At 47.7% G+C, this 20439-nt stretch overlaps 1 protein-coding gene across 2 annotated transcripts in view; it reads left to right on the top strand.

The window, feature by feature from the left end:
- Positions 1-846: 846 nt before the first annotated feature.
- The window catches only part of SLC11A1 (solute carrier family 11 member 1), a 274961-nt gene continuing 255368 nt past the window's right edge, over positions 847-20439 (top strand). The window contains exon 1 of one of the 2 annotated variants that reach the window (XM_063933920.1): positions 847-1024. In XM_063933920.1, coding sequence (XP_063789990.1) covers positions 1000-1024 — 25 coding nt within the window. In that variant the 5' untranslated portion in view covers positions 847-999. The remainder of the gene's footprint in view (positions 1025-20439) is intronic. The other variant, XM_063933918.1, reaches the window with a different exon arrangement.

Below are 20439 nucleotides of genomic sequence, written 5' to 3'. Positions count from 1 at the left end.
TGCATTTATAATGTATGGGAGATAGGGCACAAATGTATAGATTGCTGGAGGGTGCCAAAAACCTTAGTACTGGCCCTTCCTATGGTATGGAGTTCCAGGGATGCATAGAGGGATCTCAGCCGCCTCTTCACTTTGTGACCAGAGGCTCTGAGCATGCATAACCTCAGGTCACACATGCACAGAAGCCGGCGAAGGGAACGGTAAGTAATGCTGCTACTTAAGTAGCAGTGTTACTGTAATAGGAGACAGCTGCTTTTCGGAGCAGCTGTCCCCGCATCGGAGCAATGCTGAATTGCTCTGGTGATAAGTATCCCCCGTTGCGAGTTCGATACTTAATCATCGGAGGCCATACGGCACCCGATGATGCATAGGCCACAAGTGTGGTAAAGGTGCCTAGCTTTATGACCACATCAGGGTCTTTTACCAAGATGAGAATGACCATCATAACAAAACATTTGAACCCCTCAGAAGTGACATGAACAGTAATAGACAGTCCTGATGTCCCCTTACTTCAGGTTTGACTTTGAACTAATGAAGGTGAAGGTTCTAACGTGATTGTAGGATGTTTTCATTCTTTACCATCATGCACTTTTTTCATTTGCACAAATAAAGATTGATCCATATCCTCTTTGTTGCTGCTGTAAATGAGCTTTAGGGTCTATGAAGATATACAACTATTGTTTTTATAATGACTAGTGCTCTCAAATGAGGTTTTAGCACATCGTTCAGAGCAGTCCTACAGCCTCTTTCAGTTTCAGATGCACAAAGCAGTTCAGGCCTCCTGGTGTCACTCTTGTTATCATACTGAAAGAGGAAGTATGTACAGTATAGCAGAGTCACTGAGATAGCTGGTACAGATCGCACGTGGGAAATTCCTCATTTACAAAAGAAATACAATTTACAGCTATTGCAAAATTAGTACCAAACTATTCACTATCGCAGCCGGACTGTACACAGGCTTTGCTGTCTCTGCTGAGCTGAAAGTGACAGAAGCAGAGAATGGGGAATCCTGCTGATGACGAAGGTGGGTGCCTTATTACAAGCTGCAGAGGTCACATCTAATCAATATGTGATGGGTTAGTACATGACACTGTACTATATGCATATGTGCTACCCCCATATTTAATAGATGACGCAGAGAACTTCAGTGTCACCCTCACAAAACTTTTACTTTGTCAGCTGGTAACATTACAATGTGTGTTAGGTGTGGTACAATGCAGTAGAGACTGCAGAGTACATTAAAAAAAATGACAGGTGTGTAGTGTCAGAATGAATGAACGATTAGCCCTTGTGGTTTGAATGATGAACATACTCCTATCGGAGATGCAGCATATACAGATTTTACAGAGTATGGCCATATACGCTATGCTTGCATCGCTGGAATACTCTTAGGCTAGCTGCTGTTCATGTTCTATATTAGCGAATCAAGGATTAAAGGGATATTGCCACAAAAACTGTATCAGTTTACTGTCTACATAACCATTAATGTTGCAGTTCATAGTTGTTTAATGTAGAAAAAACTTACAATAGTTTTGTTAATCTTTTGCTAAATCTTCAGCTTTGTTTTTCTGTTACTCTTCCCTCAATTGCAATGATCTGTAACTTTTTACCATGTTATAAAAATAGATTCTTACTGTAATTATCATTGAATAATTGATACTCCTGTATTCGTCCTTGGCCAGGCTGTATTTACAGGACTTATGTAGTTTATTGTCCTTAGTTTCTGACTATGCACACGGATCGTACAGGAAACTGTGATTTTTAATAGGATAATAACACACGCAAAGTGTTTTTTTTTATTTTTTTTATTACCTTGAACTTTTTTTGATATTTTTAACAAAATCATTAAGTTGTCTCTTTGGTTGTCTTCATAGACAGCAATAACAACATTGCCACCTGTATGCAATAATGCTATTTTGGTACAGGATATGCAGAATATTAAAATAAATACATATAATCACAATTTTTTGTTGCGGTGATATGAGAGATATTATTGTGCTTTACATTGTACACATTTCTTTGTACATAAAAAAACAAAAAAACATTTTGGGGCCGATGGATAGTAGTATGCAAGTAGACTGTACTTACACCCACACTGTGCGCATGGAAGTATATGCCAATATTGCATCAGCTGGTGCAACATATTCATCTGAAAAAGGGCATATTTCCACATAAGTACCACTCTACATAACTCACAATTACGTCAGCACATCCTCCACAATCCCTCAGTAAACTTTGCCTGTGTGCTAACGCCCCATCAACATCCAGTTAGGTCCATACACACTTGCAGGGAAAATGAGCAACGTCACTCATTTTCCCCCTTTGTGAACAACGTCGCTCATTTTCTCAGCAAGGGGGTCATTCCGAGTTGTTCGCTCGTTATTTTTCTTTCGCAACGGAGCGATTAGTCGCTAATGCGCATGCGCAATGTCCGCAGTGCGACTGCGCCAAGTAAATTTGCTATACAGTTAGGTATTTTACTCACGGCATTACGAGGTTTTTTCTTCGTTCTGATGATCGTAATGTGATTGACAGGAAGTGGGTGTTTCTGGGCGGAAACTGGCCGTTTTATGGGAGTGTGTGAAAAAACGCTACCGTTTCTGGGAAAAACGCGGGAGTGGCTGGAGAAACGGGGGAGTGTCTGGGCGAACGCTGGGTGTGTTTGTGATGTCAAACCAGGAACGAAACTGACTGAACTGATCGCAGATGCCGAGTAAGTCTGGAGCTACTCAGAAACTGCTAAGAAGTGTCTATTCGCAATTTTGCTAACCTTTCGTTCACAATTTTGATAAGCTAAGATTCACTCCCAGTAGGCTGCGGCTTAGCATGTGCAAAGCTGCTAAAAGCAGCTTGCGAGCGAACAACTCGGAATGAGGGCCCAAGTTTGCTGTCGGCAGTGCATGCATGCTCTATCTGGACTGTTGTCCAGGAGCTGCATGCACGGCCGGCCACTGGCCCTCATTCCGAGTTGTTCGCTCGCAAGCTGCTTTTAGCAGCATTGCACACGCTAAGCCGCCACCCTCTGGGAGTGAATCTTAGCTTATCAGAATTGCGAACGAAAGATTCTCAAAATTGCGAATAGAAATTTCTTTGCAGTTTCTGAGTAGCTCGGGACTTACTCTGCCAATGCGATCAGTTCAGTCAATTTCGTTCCTGGTTTGACGTCACAAGCACACCCAGCGTTCGCCCAGCCACTCCTCCGTTTCTCCAGCCACTCCCGCGTTTTTCCCAGAAACGGTAGCGTTTTTTCACACACTCCCATAAAACGGACAGTTTCCGTCCAGAAACACCTACTTCCTGTCAATCACACTCCGATCACCAGAACGAAGAAAATACCTCGTAATGCCGTGAGTAAAATACCAAACTTCTTAGCAAATTTACTTGGCGCAGTCGCAATGCGAACAATGCGCATGCGCAATTAGCGGAAAATCGCTGCGATGCGAAGAAAATTACCGAGCGAACAACTCGGAATGAGGGCCACTGTGTGATGTCACTGAGTGATATGAATGGTCATATCGCTCAGTGTGTACGGGTGGTCGCCGACCGCCGGACCCGGGATGGGAACCACTAGACGCCGTTGCAACCTTCCTGCTGAATTCCTTCAAACGCTGAAGAATTGATACTGTTTTGAAGCAATAAGATTTACAGTGCATCCGGAAATTATTCACAGCACTTAAAATAATAAAAATTTTCCCTCAAAATTTCCCTCAAAATTCTGCATACAATACCCCATAATGACAATGTGAAAAAAAGTTGTTTTCTGCTGTGGGGTACACTGGGCTCCACAGGGAATGACATTGGGGTGTAGAGTAGGATCTTGATCCGTGGCACCAACAGGCTCAAAGCTTTGACTGTTCCCGGATTGCATAGCGCCGCCTCCTCTATAACCCCGCCTCCGTGCACAGGAGTTCAGTTTTGTAGCTGGTGCCATGCAGTAAGCAGGCATACAAACAGGGGGGATGCTCCAGCAGCCCCCAGAAGAAGCTTTTAATGAAAAATGAAGACTTCAAGGGCTGCAGCAGAGACACTGACTGTGTTAGATGTCAGTCAGACATCTCCTGCTGCAGCTCCATCACCTCCCCCAGCGGCGCTGTATACTCCCGCGCCCTGGTTGCTGGGTACTTACAGCAGAGGCTCCGGTTTCTTCCAGTTACTCACACACACACTACCGCTGTTCGCCTGGATCGCGTGGCAACCTTCAGGGAGGAGGTAAGGGGTCCCCTCGGCGGGACCCGCTGTAAATCGCGATCCCGCGCGGCCGGTGGAAGGCGGGCCGCACGCGCTGGCGTGGACACTGTGGCAGTACAGGGACTCCACTAGACCACCAGGGCAAGGGCACAGGTCGGCTTCCTCTCATAAACCATTTTTATAAGCCCACAGTATGCTGTGGTGAAGTCCAGCAGGGGGATAAGCCTTTGACCTGTAGCCCCTCCCCAGCCCCAGGGCACCATTTAGAGTAAATGTTACCGCCCTGGAGCAACATATCACTCCCTCACTCCCTGTCAGCGTTTGGGCACCATTAGGACAACCTGAGCTGATCCTGGGACTGTTTGGGCAAATCCTCCTCTGTAAAGCCGCCTGCATGTTCGCGCTGTGCATTTTACAGGACACTTAAGTATTCTACATGTCTGCTGACAGTGTTAGTTAAGAAAGAGTGCATTTAGTCAAGGTTATATAGTACAAGTACCCTGTGATATACATCCAGTCTTTACTGTGCATTGTTATATCTATTGAGTGTATAGCTATACTTAGTACTACTTTATTGCTAGTCCAGTGCAGTTTTATTGCATGTCATAATTTCTGCATTGTGTAATGAGACTATGGGGCATATTCAATTAGGGTCGAAAACTGCCGCCTGTCGAAAAAGACGTCAGTTTTCGACTTTTTAAGGTCGAATACTGATTCGACCTATTCAGTCCCATCAGTTTTTATTCGACAAGTCGTGGAATTCGACTTGTCGAATAGTACGTGAATCGGCGGTATAGCTGCCGATTCACATACTTTTGAGTGAAACAGGGCCAAATTCTTCAGGATTTGGCCCCGTTTCCGACCATCGCAGTCCGACATAAAAAAATGTCGGACTGAGATGTGGGATCCAGAGGAGGAGGGGGGGGGGGAATCCGCGGGGAGACAAGGGACAGCCGCAGGGCATACAGGGGAGAGAAGAGCTAAAGCACAGCACTGCAGCAGGATGTCTCTCAGCCGCGCCGCTCACGGCAGCATCCACCCGGCTCCAGCAAGTGAGGTCACGCTTGCTGGAGCGGGGTGGACACTGCCGTGAGGTCTGGCGGCTGTGAGACAACCTCCCACAGCGCTACTGTAACACTGCTCTCCTCCGTCTACCCGCTGGTTCCCACTGGTCTCCCCGCGGCTCCCCCCCCTCCTCTCCTCCTCTGGGTCCCTCATCTCAATTCGACTTTTTAAAAGTCGAATTGAGATGAGATTGAATAGGGGCTGTCGGATCCATTCCGACAAATGCATGTCGGAATGGATCCGACCCTAATTGAATATACCCCTATGTATGTGTGCATATAGCTGCTGTGTGACCTCCATTTCGTGTTTCTCGCTCAGATTGCTATCCCTTTATTCTATAACCTGAGGGGGCTAGGTGTTTCCCAAGATATACTCAGTGTGTATCTTTCTCTGTGATTTTTAGTCACCATAAACCTCTTGAATTCCCTGTTTGTGCTGTTACACTACACAGGGGGTTCTTGTCAGGTATTGTGCTGCTGATATTGTACTGTGTTGCCCTGCATTGAGCTTTCGGATATGTCAGCTACAAGGGGCAACAGAGCTGGGGCTGATCCCACATTGTGTGGTGGTGACGCTGCAGACACATGTAAGGAAAATATAGCAGCTGAGGGTTCAGGTTCTGGGGGCTCCTTACCACCCAGTGGGATCGTAGCAACGGGGGTTCAAAATGACCCGCCTTTTGCTACTTTCTCCACGCTTTTGAATACGCTTGTAACTAGATTAACGCCCCCTATGGGACCTCCTGTGCCGGTACAACTGTTTATGGTCCCCGCGGTTAACCCGCCTTGGGCAGATCAACTGTCTGCTCAGTTACAGCAATTGAACCAATCACTGAATACTCAGAAGTCTAAACCTCGCCCGCCTTAGACCAAGGGGTCCTCTAAGCGGGCCGTTACTTCCTCACAATCCATTAACGTCCCAGATACCACATCTGATGAGGATGATGTTTATACTAACCCCACAGGTTCTGATCCTGACGCTTCTGATGGGGAATCTGTTTCACAGGTGGATGTCCCTGACTTGTTGGAGGCTATCAGGCTCATTCTTCAGATTACTGATGACCCGGAGCCTGATGCTGCCCTAACTGGACAGATTTAAACGTCAGAAAGTGGTTAAACAAGTTTTACCTCATTCTGATCATTTAGTTGGCATACCTCAGGAGTCCTGGGAAAATCTAGGATAGAAATTCACGCCTCACAAGAAGATGCTGGCTTGCTATCCCCTCGCAGCAGAGCTAAGTAAAAATTGGGAAACACTCCTGCCAGTGGATTCGCAGGTAGCGTGGCTAGTGGTATCCTCAGCTCTGCCAGTAACTACCGTTACGTCTTTGAAAGAACCGACGGATACAGCGTGTGGGGGGTTGTTTAAAGGTGATTTATTTCTTAGCAGGTGCTGCGCATTGGCCCACCGTTGCAGCGACATGGGCTGCAGAGACTATTAAAGCGTGAGCTCAGGAGTTGGAAGATGAGATGTCTTCCAATGCTTCTGATCATGCTAGACAATGCTTATCGTATATTGAGGGTCATTCCGAGTTGATCGCTAGTTGCTTTCGGTCGCTGCGCAGCGACGAGGCAAAAAAAGGCACTTCTGCGCATGCATATGTGGCGCAATGTGCACGTGCGTCGTACTATTACAAAGAACGATGTAGTTTCACACAAGGTCTAGCGAAGCTTTTCAGTCGCACTGCTGGCCGCGGAGTGATTGACAGGAAGAGGGCGTTTCTGGGTGGCAACTGACCGTTTTCAGCGAGTGTTCGAAAAAACGCAGGCATGCCAGGAAAAAGACAGGTGTGGCTGGGCGACCGCAGGGCGTGTTCGTGACGTCAAAACAGGAACTGAATAGTCTGAAGTGATTGCAAGCACTGAGTAGGTCTGAAGCTACTCTGAAACTGCACAAAAAATGTTGTAGCCGCTCTGCGATCCTTTCGTTCGCACTTCTGCTAAGCTAAAATACACTCCCAGTGGGTGGCGGTATAGCGTTTGCACGCCTGCTATAAACTGCTAGCAAGCGAACAACTCGGAATGACCACCATTGTCACAGCTTCTCATTACATTAAGGAGGTGGCTTCTGATGCCAGTATCCTGGCGGCCAAGGCTTCTACTACATCCATACTGGCTCGCCGGATTCTATGGTTGCGGTCCTAGTCCGTGGATCTGGACTCTAAGAAAACCCTCGAGCTACTCCCTTTTAAGGAAGACATCCTTTTCGGAGAAGACCTCAACAAGATTGTCGCTGACTTAGCTTCTGCTAATACAGCTTGTCTACCTAATACTGCTCCTTCGGTACCAAAGGCTGAGTACTTCCTTTTGCTCCTTTCTGCCTTCAGGGAAAGCAAAGGGTCAGGCGTATCCGAAACAGGCTCGCACTTCCAAACCCAATAAGCCCAAACCCAAACGGGCCTGGGCTGCCCATCAGCCTGCTTCCAAGACTGATAAGCCTGCCACATGACGGGGCTGGCATCCCTCTGGGGGATCCCGGGGTGGGGGGCCGGCATCTAGGGTATACCCAGGAATGGTTGAAGACCACTTCCGATGCCTGGGTACGGGAAGTTGCCACTTGAGGTTACGCCGTATCCTTCAAAAATCATCCCCCTCATTGATTTTGCCTGACAGACATCCCTTCGGATCAGGTGAAGGCAAAAACTCTTCATTCGGTGGTACACAGGAGTGGTAGTACAAGTGCCTCTGGCTCAGAGAGGCAAGGGGTACTATTCACCGCTGTTCCTAGTCCCGAAACCGAATGGGTCATCCCGGCCCATTCTCAACCTCAATCCTTGAACAAATTTGTGAAGGTCTCCAAGTTTCGTATGGAAACTCTTCGCTCTATTGTTCTGGCATTGGAACTTGGGGATTATATGGTCTCCGTGGACATACAGGATGCTTACCTGCATATTCCCATTGCAATGTCTCATCAGCAATACCTGAGGTTTGCTGTTGGCAACCTCCATTACCAATTTCGGGCGTTACCTTTTGGTTTGACCACGGCTCCGCGAGTCTTCACCAAGGTCATGGTGGTAATGACCGCTGTTTTCCGCCGTCAAGGGGTCTGGATCCTACCGTACGTGGACGACTTGTTGATCCTGGCAAATTCCCCAGAAATTCTCCTGCGCCATCTGGATCTGACTATCCAGTTTCTGCAAGCCCACGGGTGGCTCATCAACTGGAAGAAATCTTCCCTGGTCCCTGCTCAGAGCATGGTGCACCTGGGGGCGTTGTTGGACACTCACAACCAGTGTTTGTTCTTGTCTCAGGAGAAAGTCCTGAAGCTTCAGGACAGGATTCGATGCTTCCTATCTCGTCCGCAAGTGTCGATACATTCGGCATTGTAAGTACTAGGTCTCATGGTGTCGGCTTTCGACATGGTGGAGTACGCTCAATTCCATTCCCGTCCTCGGCAGAAGCTGATTCTTGCCAAGTGGGACGGCCTGCCTCACCGGATCAGGTCTCAAATGATCTCCTTGTCTCCAGTGGTCCGTCTGTCACTGAGCTGGTAGCTTCAGGACCAACGATTGAGCAGGGGTCATCCTTTCTGGATCTCCAACTGGGTCGTTCTGACGACGGATGCAAGTCTGAGAGGTTGGGGAGCGGTGTTGGAGCAACACTCCATTTAGGGTCGGTGGACCAGGGAGGGGTCTCTCCTCCCAATAAACTTTCTGGAATTGCGGGCGGTGTTCAACTCATTGAACTTGGCCTACCATTTAATACAGAACAGACCTGTTCAAGTATAGTCGGACAACGCTACCACAGCCACTGTACATTAATCATCAAGGCAGCACTTGAAGCCGCATGGCAATTAAAGAAGTATCAAGGATTCTTCAGTGGGCGGAACGCCATCTGCCAGCCATATCGGCAGTATTCATTCCTGGGGTCCTAAACTGAGAAGCGGACTTTCTCAGTCGTCAGGACGTACACGCCGGAGAGTGGAGCCTCCATCCAGAAGTGTTTCAACTCCTTTTGGACAGGTGGGGCCTTCCAGATGTGGACCTGATGGCGTCTTGACACAATCACAAGGTTCCGGTCTTCAGAGCAAGGAGAAGGGATCCTCTAGCAGCGTTCGTGGATGCACTGGCAATTCCACGGAATTTTCAGCTGCCATACGTGTTTCCTCAGGTGTAACTCCTGCCCAGAGTAATAAGGAAGTTCAAGCAAAAAGGAAGAATTCTACTTCTGATCGCTCCGGCGTGGCCCAGACGGCATTGGTTCTCAGACCTTCAGGGTCTCTCGAGAGAGCGTCCCCTTCTACTTCAACAGCACCCAGATCTCCTTGTACAGGGCCCCTGTGTATATCAGGATTTAGCCCGGTTGGCTTTGACGGAGTGGTTCTTGAAGCTTCCATCTTGAGAGCCAAAGGTTTTTCTGAGGCGGTCATTCAAACTATGTTGAAGGCCTGGAAACCGGCTTCTGCTCGGATTTACCATAGGGTCTGGAATTCTTACTTTGCTTGGTGCGCATCTAACAATCATAACGCTTACAAGTTTAGTACGGCCAAACTTTTGGCCTTTCTACAACAGGGCCTGGACTTGGGCCTTCGTCTGGCCTCCATCAAGGTTCATATTCCTCCCTATGTTCCGCTTGTGGCCCTTTGGGACTTGTCTGTGGTTTTAGAGGCCTTGCAAGGGTCTCCGTTTGAACCTCTTGATTCTGCAGACCTTAAGCGGCTTTCTCTTAAGGTGTTGTTTCTGCTGGCTATTGCCTCTGCTAGACGGGTGTCGGATTTGGGTGCCTTATCTTGTAGGTCACCATATCTGATTTTTCACTGTGATCGGTCGGTTCTTAGAACACGTCCTGGGTATCTACCTAAGGTGGTGTCTTCTTTCCACCTTAATCAGGAGATTGTGGTTCCGGCCTTTGCCTCTCTTGAATTGTCTTCCAAAGAGTGGTCTTTGGATGTGGTACGGGCTCTCCGTATCTACTTGAAGAGAACTGCCTCCATCAGGAAGTCGGATTCTCCCTTTGTTCTGTTTGGTTTTCACAAACGTGGCTGGCCTGCTCACAATCAGACCCTGGCCAGATGGATTAGAATGGTGATTGCACATGCTTATGTACAGGCTTCCAGCTCCTTCTATCATAAAGGCCCATTCTACTCGGTCGGTTGGACCTCTTTGGGCGGCCCGCCGTGGTGCGACCCTTGAACTATTGTGCAAGGCGGCTACATGGTCCTCAGTGAACACATTCATAAGGTTTTATGCCTTTGATATTTCTGCCTCCAAGGATGCTTCCTTTGGATGCCGGGTTCTTGTGCCCACTATAGTGCGTCCCCTCCCATAAGGAACTGCTTTAGGACATCCCCAATGTCATTCTCTGTGGAGCCCAGTGGAGCCCGCAGCAGAAAATGGGATTTATGGTAAGAACTTACCGTTGTTAAATCTCTTTCTGCAAGGTACACTGGGTCCACAGGGCGCCCACCCTGACGCACTTAGCTTCTTTTGGGTTGGCATGGCATTAGCCGCTGACATATTCTCCTGTCGTGAAAATGTGGTGTATGTGGCTACTAACAGTTGTCGTCTCTTTTGCCTGCTACTGCATTGGACTGGTTAACAAAAACTGAGCTCCTGTGCACTGAGGTGGGGTTATAGAGGAGGCGGCGCTATGCATTCTGGGAACAGTCAAAGCTTTGAGCCTGTTGGTGCCTCGGATCAAGATCCTACTCTACACCCAAATGTCATTCCCTATGGAGCCCAGTGTACCTCGCAGAAAGAGATTTAACAAAGGTAATTTCTTACCATAAATCTAATATTTTTTTTAGATTTTTGCAAATGTATTAAAAATAAAAAGCTAAGAAATCACATGTACATAAGTATTCACAACCTTTGCCAAGAAGCTAAAAATTGAGCTCAGGTGCATCGTGTTTCGACTGATCATCCTTGAGATGTTCCTACAGCTTAATTGGAGTCCACCTGTAGTAAATTCAGTTGATTGGACATTATTTGGAAAGGCACACACCTGTCTATATAAGGTCACACACTTGAAAGTGCATGTCTGAGCACAAACCAAGCATGAAGTCAAAGGAATTGTCTGTAGACCTCCAAGACAGGATTGTCTCAAGGCACAAATCTGGGGAAGGGTACAGAAAAATATATGCTGCTTTAAAGGTCCCAATGAGCACAGTGGCCTCTATCATCCGTAAATGAAAGAAGTTCAGAACCACCAAGACTCTTCCTAGAGCTGGCTGACCATCTAAACTGAGCAATCGGCGGATGAAGGGCCCTAGTCAGGGAGGTCATCAAGGACCCGATGGTCACTCTGTCAGAGATACAGCATTCCTCCGTGGAGAGAGGAGAACCTTCCAGAAGGATAACCATCTCTGCAGCAATCCAACAATCAGGCCTGTATGGTAGAGTGGCCAGACGGATGTCACTCCTTAGTAAATAGCACATGGCAGCCCGCCTGGAGTTTGCCAAAATGCCCATGAAGGACTCTCAGACCATGAGAAACAAAATTCTCTGGTCTGATGAGACAAAGATTGAACTCTTTGGCGTGAATGCCATGTGTCATGTTTGGAAGAAACCAGGCACCGCGCATCACCAGGCTAATACAATCCCTACAGTGAAGCTTGGTGGTGACAGAATCATGCTGTGGGGATGTTATGGCACGGCATAGAGGGATGGCGGTTGAAAGATGATGCAGAATTGGGGGCAGAACAGGGAGCATGATCGCGATATCACGTGATTGTGGCCCTACCCCTGCTACACAATGCCGAAATTACTGGTATTGTGATGCAGGGGGCGGGGCCACATTGACGCGTTTCAGTGGGAATCGCGTCATCAGACTGCCCACTTTGGAAAACTAACCGGAGGGCATATGAGCAGAAGTGGGGGAAAGCGGAGGGGATGGGTGTCATCTGGCCAGGATACTTGCCCACTCTTCCGGGACGCCGAGAGTGCCACCCAATTTTTGGGAGCCCCTTGGCTGTTTCAGTAGGATAGGCAAGTACGTTGCAACCACAAATGTTACTATGATACCAAAATTGTTATTATTTTAATAATACTTACCTGATTGAATGTACTTTATAGAAGCTTATACTATACAGACACCCAGATATTTGTTTTCAGTTGCTGATTATCAAAACCTTACTATGAGTCACCTTACACTATGACTAGTGCTTCTAAAAATGTGATACTTACTTCCTTGTTTGGCTTAAAACATTGCTTTACATCAAGCTATGGGCCAAAGTCATGTTTGTATGCAATGCTGATGTTCAAACAATGGAACGATTATTGGCAGACTGTGCATGTGTAGCGATCACACTGCACATGCGCCAAGGTAACTTTGCGATTGCGCTCGCACTGAGAAGTTTAAAGCAGAGTGATTGACAGGAAGGGTCCGTTTGGGGGAAAAACACAGGCATGTCATGTCATTGCCATTTTGCCATTTTCTAGACGTATGTATGTGACATCAGCTGCCATCATGTACGTAGAGAAACCTGGCTCCTGCGTCGCTACTACCATGGCCAGTCTGCGTAGCCATAAGGCTACTCTAGCAGTCAATGTTCCTCATATGTATGCAGCAGGGACGTTTGTCCTAAATGATTAAAATAATACAAAGAAGATACTTATGACATATATTGGGGGTAATTCTGAGTTGATCGCAGCAGCAAGTTTGTTAGCAATTGGGCAAAACCATGTGCACTGGAGGGGGGGCAGATATAACATTTGCAAAGAGAGTTAGATTTGGGTGGGTTATTTTGTTTCTGTGCAGGGTAAATCCTGACTGCTTTATTTTTACACTGCAATTTAGATTTCAGTTTGAATACACCCCACCCAAATCTAACTCTCTCAACACGTTATATCTGCCCCTCCTGCAGTGCACATGGGCCCTCATTCTGAGTTGTTCGCTCGCTAGCTGCTTTTAGCAGCATTGCACACGCTAGGCCGCCACCCTCTGGTTGTATCTTAGCATAGCAGAATTGCGAACAAAAGATTAGCAAAACTGCTACTAAATAATTCTTTGCAGTTTCTGAGTAGCTCCAGACCTACTCACAGATTGCGATCAGCTCAGTCCGTTTAGTTCCTGGTTTGACGTCACAAACACACCCTGCGTTCGGCCAGCCACTCCCCCGTTTCTCCAGACACTCCCGCGTTTTTCCCTGACACGCCTGTGTTTTTTAGCACACTCCCGGAAAATGCTCAATTACCACCCAGAAACGCCCCTTTTCTGTCAATCATTTACCGATCAGCAGTGCGACTGAAAATCGTCGCTTGAACACCAGCAAATCTCCTAAGTTTTGTGTTAAATAACTTAGCGCATTCGCTCTGCGTACCATGTGCATGCGCAGTTAGCAACAAATCGCAGCATAGCAAAAATCGGCAACGAGCGAACAACTCGGAATGACCCCCATGGTTTTGCCCAATTGCTAACAAAATTGCTGCTGCGATCAACTCAGAATTAGGCCCTTTATGTGTCATAAAGTATGTGCTTTAGACTTTATATCATGTTAATAAATTTTACTATATAAAAAAGCAGTTTTACATGTGTTTCGGAGGCACCCACTGTCTATGTGAAAGGGCCGGGTGGGGCCTGGCATCGGGCAGTAAAAGGCCATTAAAAAAAGCCCTGCAAGCGGCACCTAATAGAAGTGCCTCTTAGACAAAGGGCGTGCTTTCAACTCATATGAGAGCACGCCCCTGTCACTGAGGCTCATTATGATTGGGCAGCGGGCAGAGCAAAGCGGCAGTGATGGATGGTTCTGGGAGGACACCAAATCACCAGCCTTCCCGAGCTGACTGCAGTGAACAGTAGCCACCCCCCCTCACCCTGCCAAGCCTACACCAGTGGCTGCTGATAAAGCTGTCCGCCCATTCCCCCCCTCCCCTGCCGCCGCTGCTGGAATTTACAGCTGTGGCATATGCAGAGAGAGCAGGACTGCAGCAGAGGTCAAGCCCCCTTCCCAGGGTCGCAATCCGCCGCCGACTGTCACACAGGGAACTGGGACAGACAGTGCAGGCATGCTCAGGGGAATATCTGTGGGCTGCAACCACAAACTTTGCCCACACCAGTGCTGCAGGCAGCCAGGAAACATGAAGAGCCTTATGTACTGCTGCAGTGCCTCACCAGCCACAGTCCTCAGCGTACGCCACTGGTGCGCAGTTGCGAATGAGTTTGCGATTGTGGGAATCTATTGACTTTTTGGGAGATAGCTTCACTTGTTAATATTAGCAGTTCCTTAGCCTTAATAAATCCCAATTGCATGTACAAACATTAATTAGGCCCTCTGTGTCTCCATTAGCATCCTCCATTGGGTTAGAATTCATATCTATGTGCTTTAGATCAGTACAAAACCCTAGTTAGACATTGTAGTGCCCTGGATAAGAGCAGTGGTGCAAGTATGCGGGTACGCTTGGGTACGAAGTACCCTTAAAAATTTGGTAGCAGGTACACAGTACCACCTGCCACACACTTTGCACCCGTGGCCTCTATTACCACAATTATAAAGTTCCACAAAGCAACAAGACCATGGTGGTTGGCAGCATGATGGTGCCCCCCAATTTGTCAGGGTGACTGGGAGTGTGTCAGTCACGTCACGTGATCATCATCTGGCAACTGTGGCTGGCGTGAAGAGAGGAGCCTGATTGCACTTTCCCACAGCGTCACTTGCTGGGAGCAGCAGTGAAGCTGTTTCCCTTCACTCGGCTCGTGTGATGCATCGGCACTGAGCGGCTTTTGTTCTTCACAGGCTGGGCTGCAGGGCATGTCTCTGGCATCACTGTGTGGGGTAATTCATTTCTAATATAATGTGGACACTACTATATATTTCTATTATTATGGGGGTATTACAATATATTTCTATTTTAAAGTGGATTCTGCTATATATTTCTATTATTATGAGGGCAATGCTATATATTTCTATTATGCATGCCAGGGACACTACAACAGTATATTTTGCTGTTATAATGGAGGCATTACTATATATTGTTATTAAATTGGGGGCTTTGCCAGTGCCGTAACTAGGCATTTTAGCACTGTGTGCAAGAAACGGCATTGGCGGCCCCCCTCCCCTTATGTAAAACAGGAGCAGTGCGCAGCGTCGGCGTGTGCAAAAAATATAGGCGCGTGGCTTCACGGGGAAGGGGTGTGGCCACAAAATAATACCAATTCATACTACGGTGCATAGTAGTCTCCATTATTCAAATTACGCCACACAGTAGCACCACTACACCAGGTAGAGCCCCTTTTACACATTACGGCAGACAGTCCCCCTTTTTACACATTACGGCAGTCAGTCCCCCTTTTTACACATTACGGCAGACAGCGTCCCCTTTTTACACATTACGGCAGACAGCGTCCCCTTTTTACACATTACGGCAGACAGTGTCCCCTTTTTACATATTACGGCAGACAGCGTCCCATTTTTACACGTTACGGCAGTCAGTCCCCCTTTTTACACATTACGGTAGACAGCGTCCTCTTTTTACATATTACGGCAGACAGCGTCACATTTTTACACATTACAGCAGACAGAGTCCCCTTTTTACACATTACGGCAGACAGCGTCCCCTTTTTACACATTATGGCAGACAGAGTCCCCTTTTTACACATTACGCCAGACAGCGTCCCCTTTTTACATATTACGGCAGACAGCGTCCTCTTTTTACACATTACGGCAGACAGCGTCCCCTTTTTACACATTACGGCAGACAGCGTCCCCTTTTTACACGTTACGGCAGACAGCGTCCCCATTTTTACACATTACGGCAGCACATCCCAGCATTCACAGCAGTGCCAGCCAGCCAGTGCGGAAGGAGAGGGACTGCTGCAGTGGCGCTGCTACCAATTACATAGCGCTGGCTACCCCCTACCTCCTCCTCCCATGCCTCCGGATCTGCTCCTCTCCTCTTCTCCATCGCAGTGCAACAAGCAGAGGCGGCTTGTAATGAGTCAATCTGACTCATTACAAGCCGCTGACATAGAATGCTGGCCGATGCGCCCTCAGGGCGACTGCGCTGTGTGCCAGGCACACCTGGAACACACGTAGTTACGGCTCTGGGCTTTCCTATACCTTTATTATACTGAGGGCATTACTACTGTATATATTTCTATTATACTGGGAGTATCACTATATGTTTCTATTATGCTGGAGGCATTACTATATCATACCTCCCAACATGACCCTCTCCAGGAAGGACAAAATGCTCTGCTTCTGGACTTTCCTCTTCATTATGATTGCGGTACCTGTTTTGAACAGGTTAATGCAGGGGTTAAAGTGAGCCGGAATGGGGCGGAACTGCGTTCCGTCAGTTCCATTTGGAGACGGAACGCAGTTCCGCCTCCTCTGGCTCACCTCACCCCATGTGTCCCCGGCGCCGCAGCAGGGAGATGACTGGCGCCCGCTGAGATTGTGTTACCAGCGGGCGCCAGTCTCCCTACACAGCGGCAGCCGGAGGCAGGAGCTCAGTACTGAGCTCCGGCTTCTGGCTTTGTCAGTGCGCGCTATGGGAGAGACATCATGACGTCTCTCCCATAGTGCCGAGGAGCGGATTCTCAGAAGACTGCAGCGGCCGGTCACGGAGCGGGGCTTGGTAAGTATGGTGTGTTGTGTTTGTCTTTTTTTAATTTGTGTAGCAGCTCATCTGGGGGGGGGGGTAGCATTACTACTGGGGGCAAACTACTGAGGGTCATATACTGGTGGCAAACAACTGGGGGGGCATTACTACTGGAGGGTATCTACTGAGGGCAAACTACTGGGGGGGCATTACTACTGGGGGGCAAACTACTGAGGTGCATCTACTGGGGGCAAACAACTGGGGGGGCATTACTACTGGGGGCAAACTACTGGGGGGGCATTACTTCTTGGGGGCAAACTACTGAGGGGCATCTACTGGGGGCATTACTACTGGGGGGCAAACTACTGGGGACATTACTTCTGGTGGCAAACTACTGGGGGACATTACTTCTGGGGCAAACTACAGGAGGGCATTACTACTGGGGGGCAAATTACTGGGGGGCATTACTAATGGGGGGCATCTACTGGGGGCAAACTACAGAGTGGCAACTACTGGGGGCAAACTACTGGGGACATTACTACTGGGGCAAACTACTGGGGGACATTACTACTGGGGGGCATCTGCTGAGGGCAAGCTACTGGGGGCAAACTACAAGGGGGCTAACTACTGGGGGCAAACTACAGGAGGGCATTACTACTGGGGGCATAACTACAGGGGCATCACTACTGGGGGTGTAAATACAGGGGGCATTACTACTTGGAGGCATTACTACTGGGGGCTAAACTACAAGGGGGCATAACTACAGGGGCTAAATGACTGGGGGCATTACTACAGGCAACATTACTACTGGGGGCAATATTACACAGGGGCATTACCATTAAGGGCATTACTACTGGGGGCACTACTAATGAGGGCATTGTAAAGGGGGCACTTCATAAGGGGCATCACTCCTGGGGACATAAGGAGTACTGCTATTGCGGGCATTGCATAAGGGGCACCACTACTATGGGCTCTACATAAGGGGCATTGTATAAGAGGCGCTACTGCTGTGGGCATTATGTGTATTATGGGGTGCTACTACTGTGGGCATTATTACTATTGTGTAACACGCCCTTTTTTTGAGACCCCACCCCCTTGTAGGCGCGCGCAATACCTTTGTTGCATTGGTGCCGTGGGGAGGGGAGTGAGTTCCACCACCTCTCTAGGACCACTTTAAGCACTGGGTTAATGGATAAGAAAGGTGTTTCACTACAGGTGATGGCAATTATACATTAAGAGGGAAGTCCAGGAGCAGAGCATTCTGTCCCTCCTGGAGAGGGTCATGTTTGGAGGTATGCTATATATTTCTAGCCTTGCCTCCAGAGTGCAAAGAAAAGGGGCAGTGTCATGTAGCCACTCCCACTAGTGGCATGTGGCCATGCCCCCTCATATCACATGACCACGCCCATATTTCTGCACTCTGTACCACTAAGAAAATATTTCTACTTGCACCACTGGGCAAGAGAGAATGCACTTCCCCCCCGCCTTCCATTGTGGTGGGTGCGTCAGCAGTCTCCTTTAGTGGTAGAACATATCACACTGCTTTAGCGACAGCTCTGTGGGGGTAATTCAGACCTGAATGCTGCTGTGCGTTTTCGCACATCGTGCGATCAGATCTGAACTGCGCGTGCGTCTGAGCCACAATGAGCAGGCGCGATGGACCGCAGCACCGAGCATTGGTGCCTAGCGACGGGATGGTGCGAAAAAAGTGAACGCACGGGTGATCGCAAGGTGATTGACAGGAAGTGGCCGTTTGTGGGTGGCAACTGACCGTTTTACAGGAGTGTCCAGAGAAACGCGGGAGGGACCAGGCGTTTTGAGGGAGGGTGTCTGACGTCAGCTCCGGCCCTGATCAGTATGAAACAAACGCAGTGGCAGAGTAAGTCCTGGGCAGTGTAGAGACTGCACAAATTGATGTTTTGTGCAGGTCTCCTACAAAAGCGAACGCACACCTGCACACAACATATACCCTCCCCCTGTAGGCGGCGACTCTCTGATCGCAAGGATACAAAAAATGCATCCTAGCGATCAGGTCTGAAGTTACCCCTCTATGTAGTACAATTGGTTCCACATTAAATAGCATTTGAAGTACCACATAACTTTCAGTAACAATTTGTGAATTGGCATATAATACAGTATGAACCCTTGGAATAAGAGTTAAACGTTCTATTAAAAACCTGGTTAAGGAGCCAAATCCTTAGTCACTAGTGTGAGCTATACATAAATATAGGAATGTTAATACAGTATAGAGTGAATGCTAGTATATTTTGTAAAAGCCTAATATATATATCCTATATTAAACACGCTAAAAGGTTAATGAATACAGTACGCAATTGGAGTATGGAATACCGTAAGAGTACGCACATAGCGTACAAATGCTTAGCCGTGGACGAGACGTACGAGCGGCACGTTCGCTCACGGCTTAAAGCGTAAAGGCAAGCACGCTATAGGCTGCCGACTAACATAAAGATACGCTAGCAGCGTGGCGGACGCTCGAGACCACGAGGAGATCACGAGCGGCGCTGACGCTCACAGAGTTAAACCTTTGTGCAGTGATAAGGTGTAAATGCAACACAGTGTAACCTTGTTAGTTTAAAAGCTGTATGAGCGATTCTTACGCTCTGAGAACCCTTTAGCAATATAATAAACACTCAAATACCGGTCTAAGGGTCTAACACCTTTAAGGAAATAAATGAACGTTCAATCGCAAAAGAATACACAATACAAGTTATACACTACCAAACTAACATAAAATACCTAACCGAGTTACTACACGTTAAAATACAACAAAGACACAATTACATTTAAAAGGGGGAAGGAGAGAGAGAATGGCTTACAACAAAATAGGAGATAAATATGGTTGCAGAGAACTTACGCACAAGGGGAACAATCGCAAGCGCCTTTCTGGATATCCAGCTCCCGATTATCAGTGATGAGAACCGTTGAGAAGAGTAGAGAGCTGGCCCAGATCGGCTTGTCTTTATATACACTTACACACAGTACAGTACAATGGTCCCTACATTCTTATTGTTCATTGGACACAGGAATTCGTCTCTGCATTATAACAAAAGGTCATAGGTTGGTTCATACAGGTGGGCTGTGACTATTTCAAACTGCTCAGGTGGGAGGGAAACTGGGTTTCCCGCCGCATGGGTAATAAAGTGCAAATATAGTAAATGTCCATAAACTTCTTATGTCCATAACTATACGCACGAGCGAGTAATCCGCTTCAAACCAACACCGGAATATTGCTAATTATATTCTTTTCCGATGGATACTAAACACCACTGTGTAACCCCTGTCTGACCCTTCGTATCAAACAAAGAGGAATCTCTCTGTCCTCGAACATGCTATATTAACTAAGCTTTCAGATTCTATCAAAGGGACCATAATCTACAAAATACATTATATGACTAAATTATGTTATGATTGAGTCGCCCGCTAGACGCACACAAACTCTACCGTAAATGCGCATACCGCGCGCCCGCGAGTGCACGCGACCGCGAGTATATGCATGCACGGGAGAACTCATGCTCGTGCAGCGGGCACACGCATGAGGTGCATATATGGCAATGTGCAGCGTGATATTTTTCTGACTTTGACAGTCCACCCTTTGGCAGTCACCAATAACTGCCACTTCCTAAAACAGTTCAAAAAGAGAAAAATATATGTCATGTATAATACATTTCTATGATTGGGTAGGGGAG

Source organism: Pseudophryne corroboree, chromosome 7 (genome assembly GCF_028390025.1).
Source record: "Pseudophryne corroboree isolate aPseCor3 chromosome 7, aPseCor3.hap2, whole genome shotgun sequence".
In the NCBI taxonomy this organism is placed as follows: domain Eukaryota; kingdom Metazoa; phylum Chordata; class Amphibia; order Anura; family Myobatrachidae; genus Pseudophryne; species Pseudophryne corroboree.
Note: the sequence above shows the minus strand (reverse complement) of the source record. Positions and strands in the feature narration are given on the sequence as shown.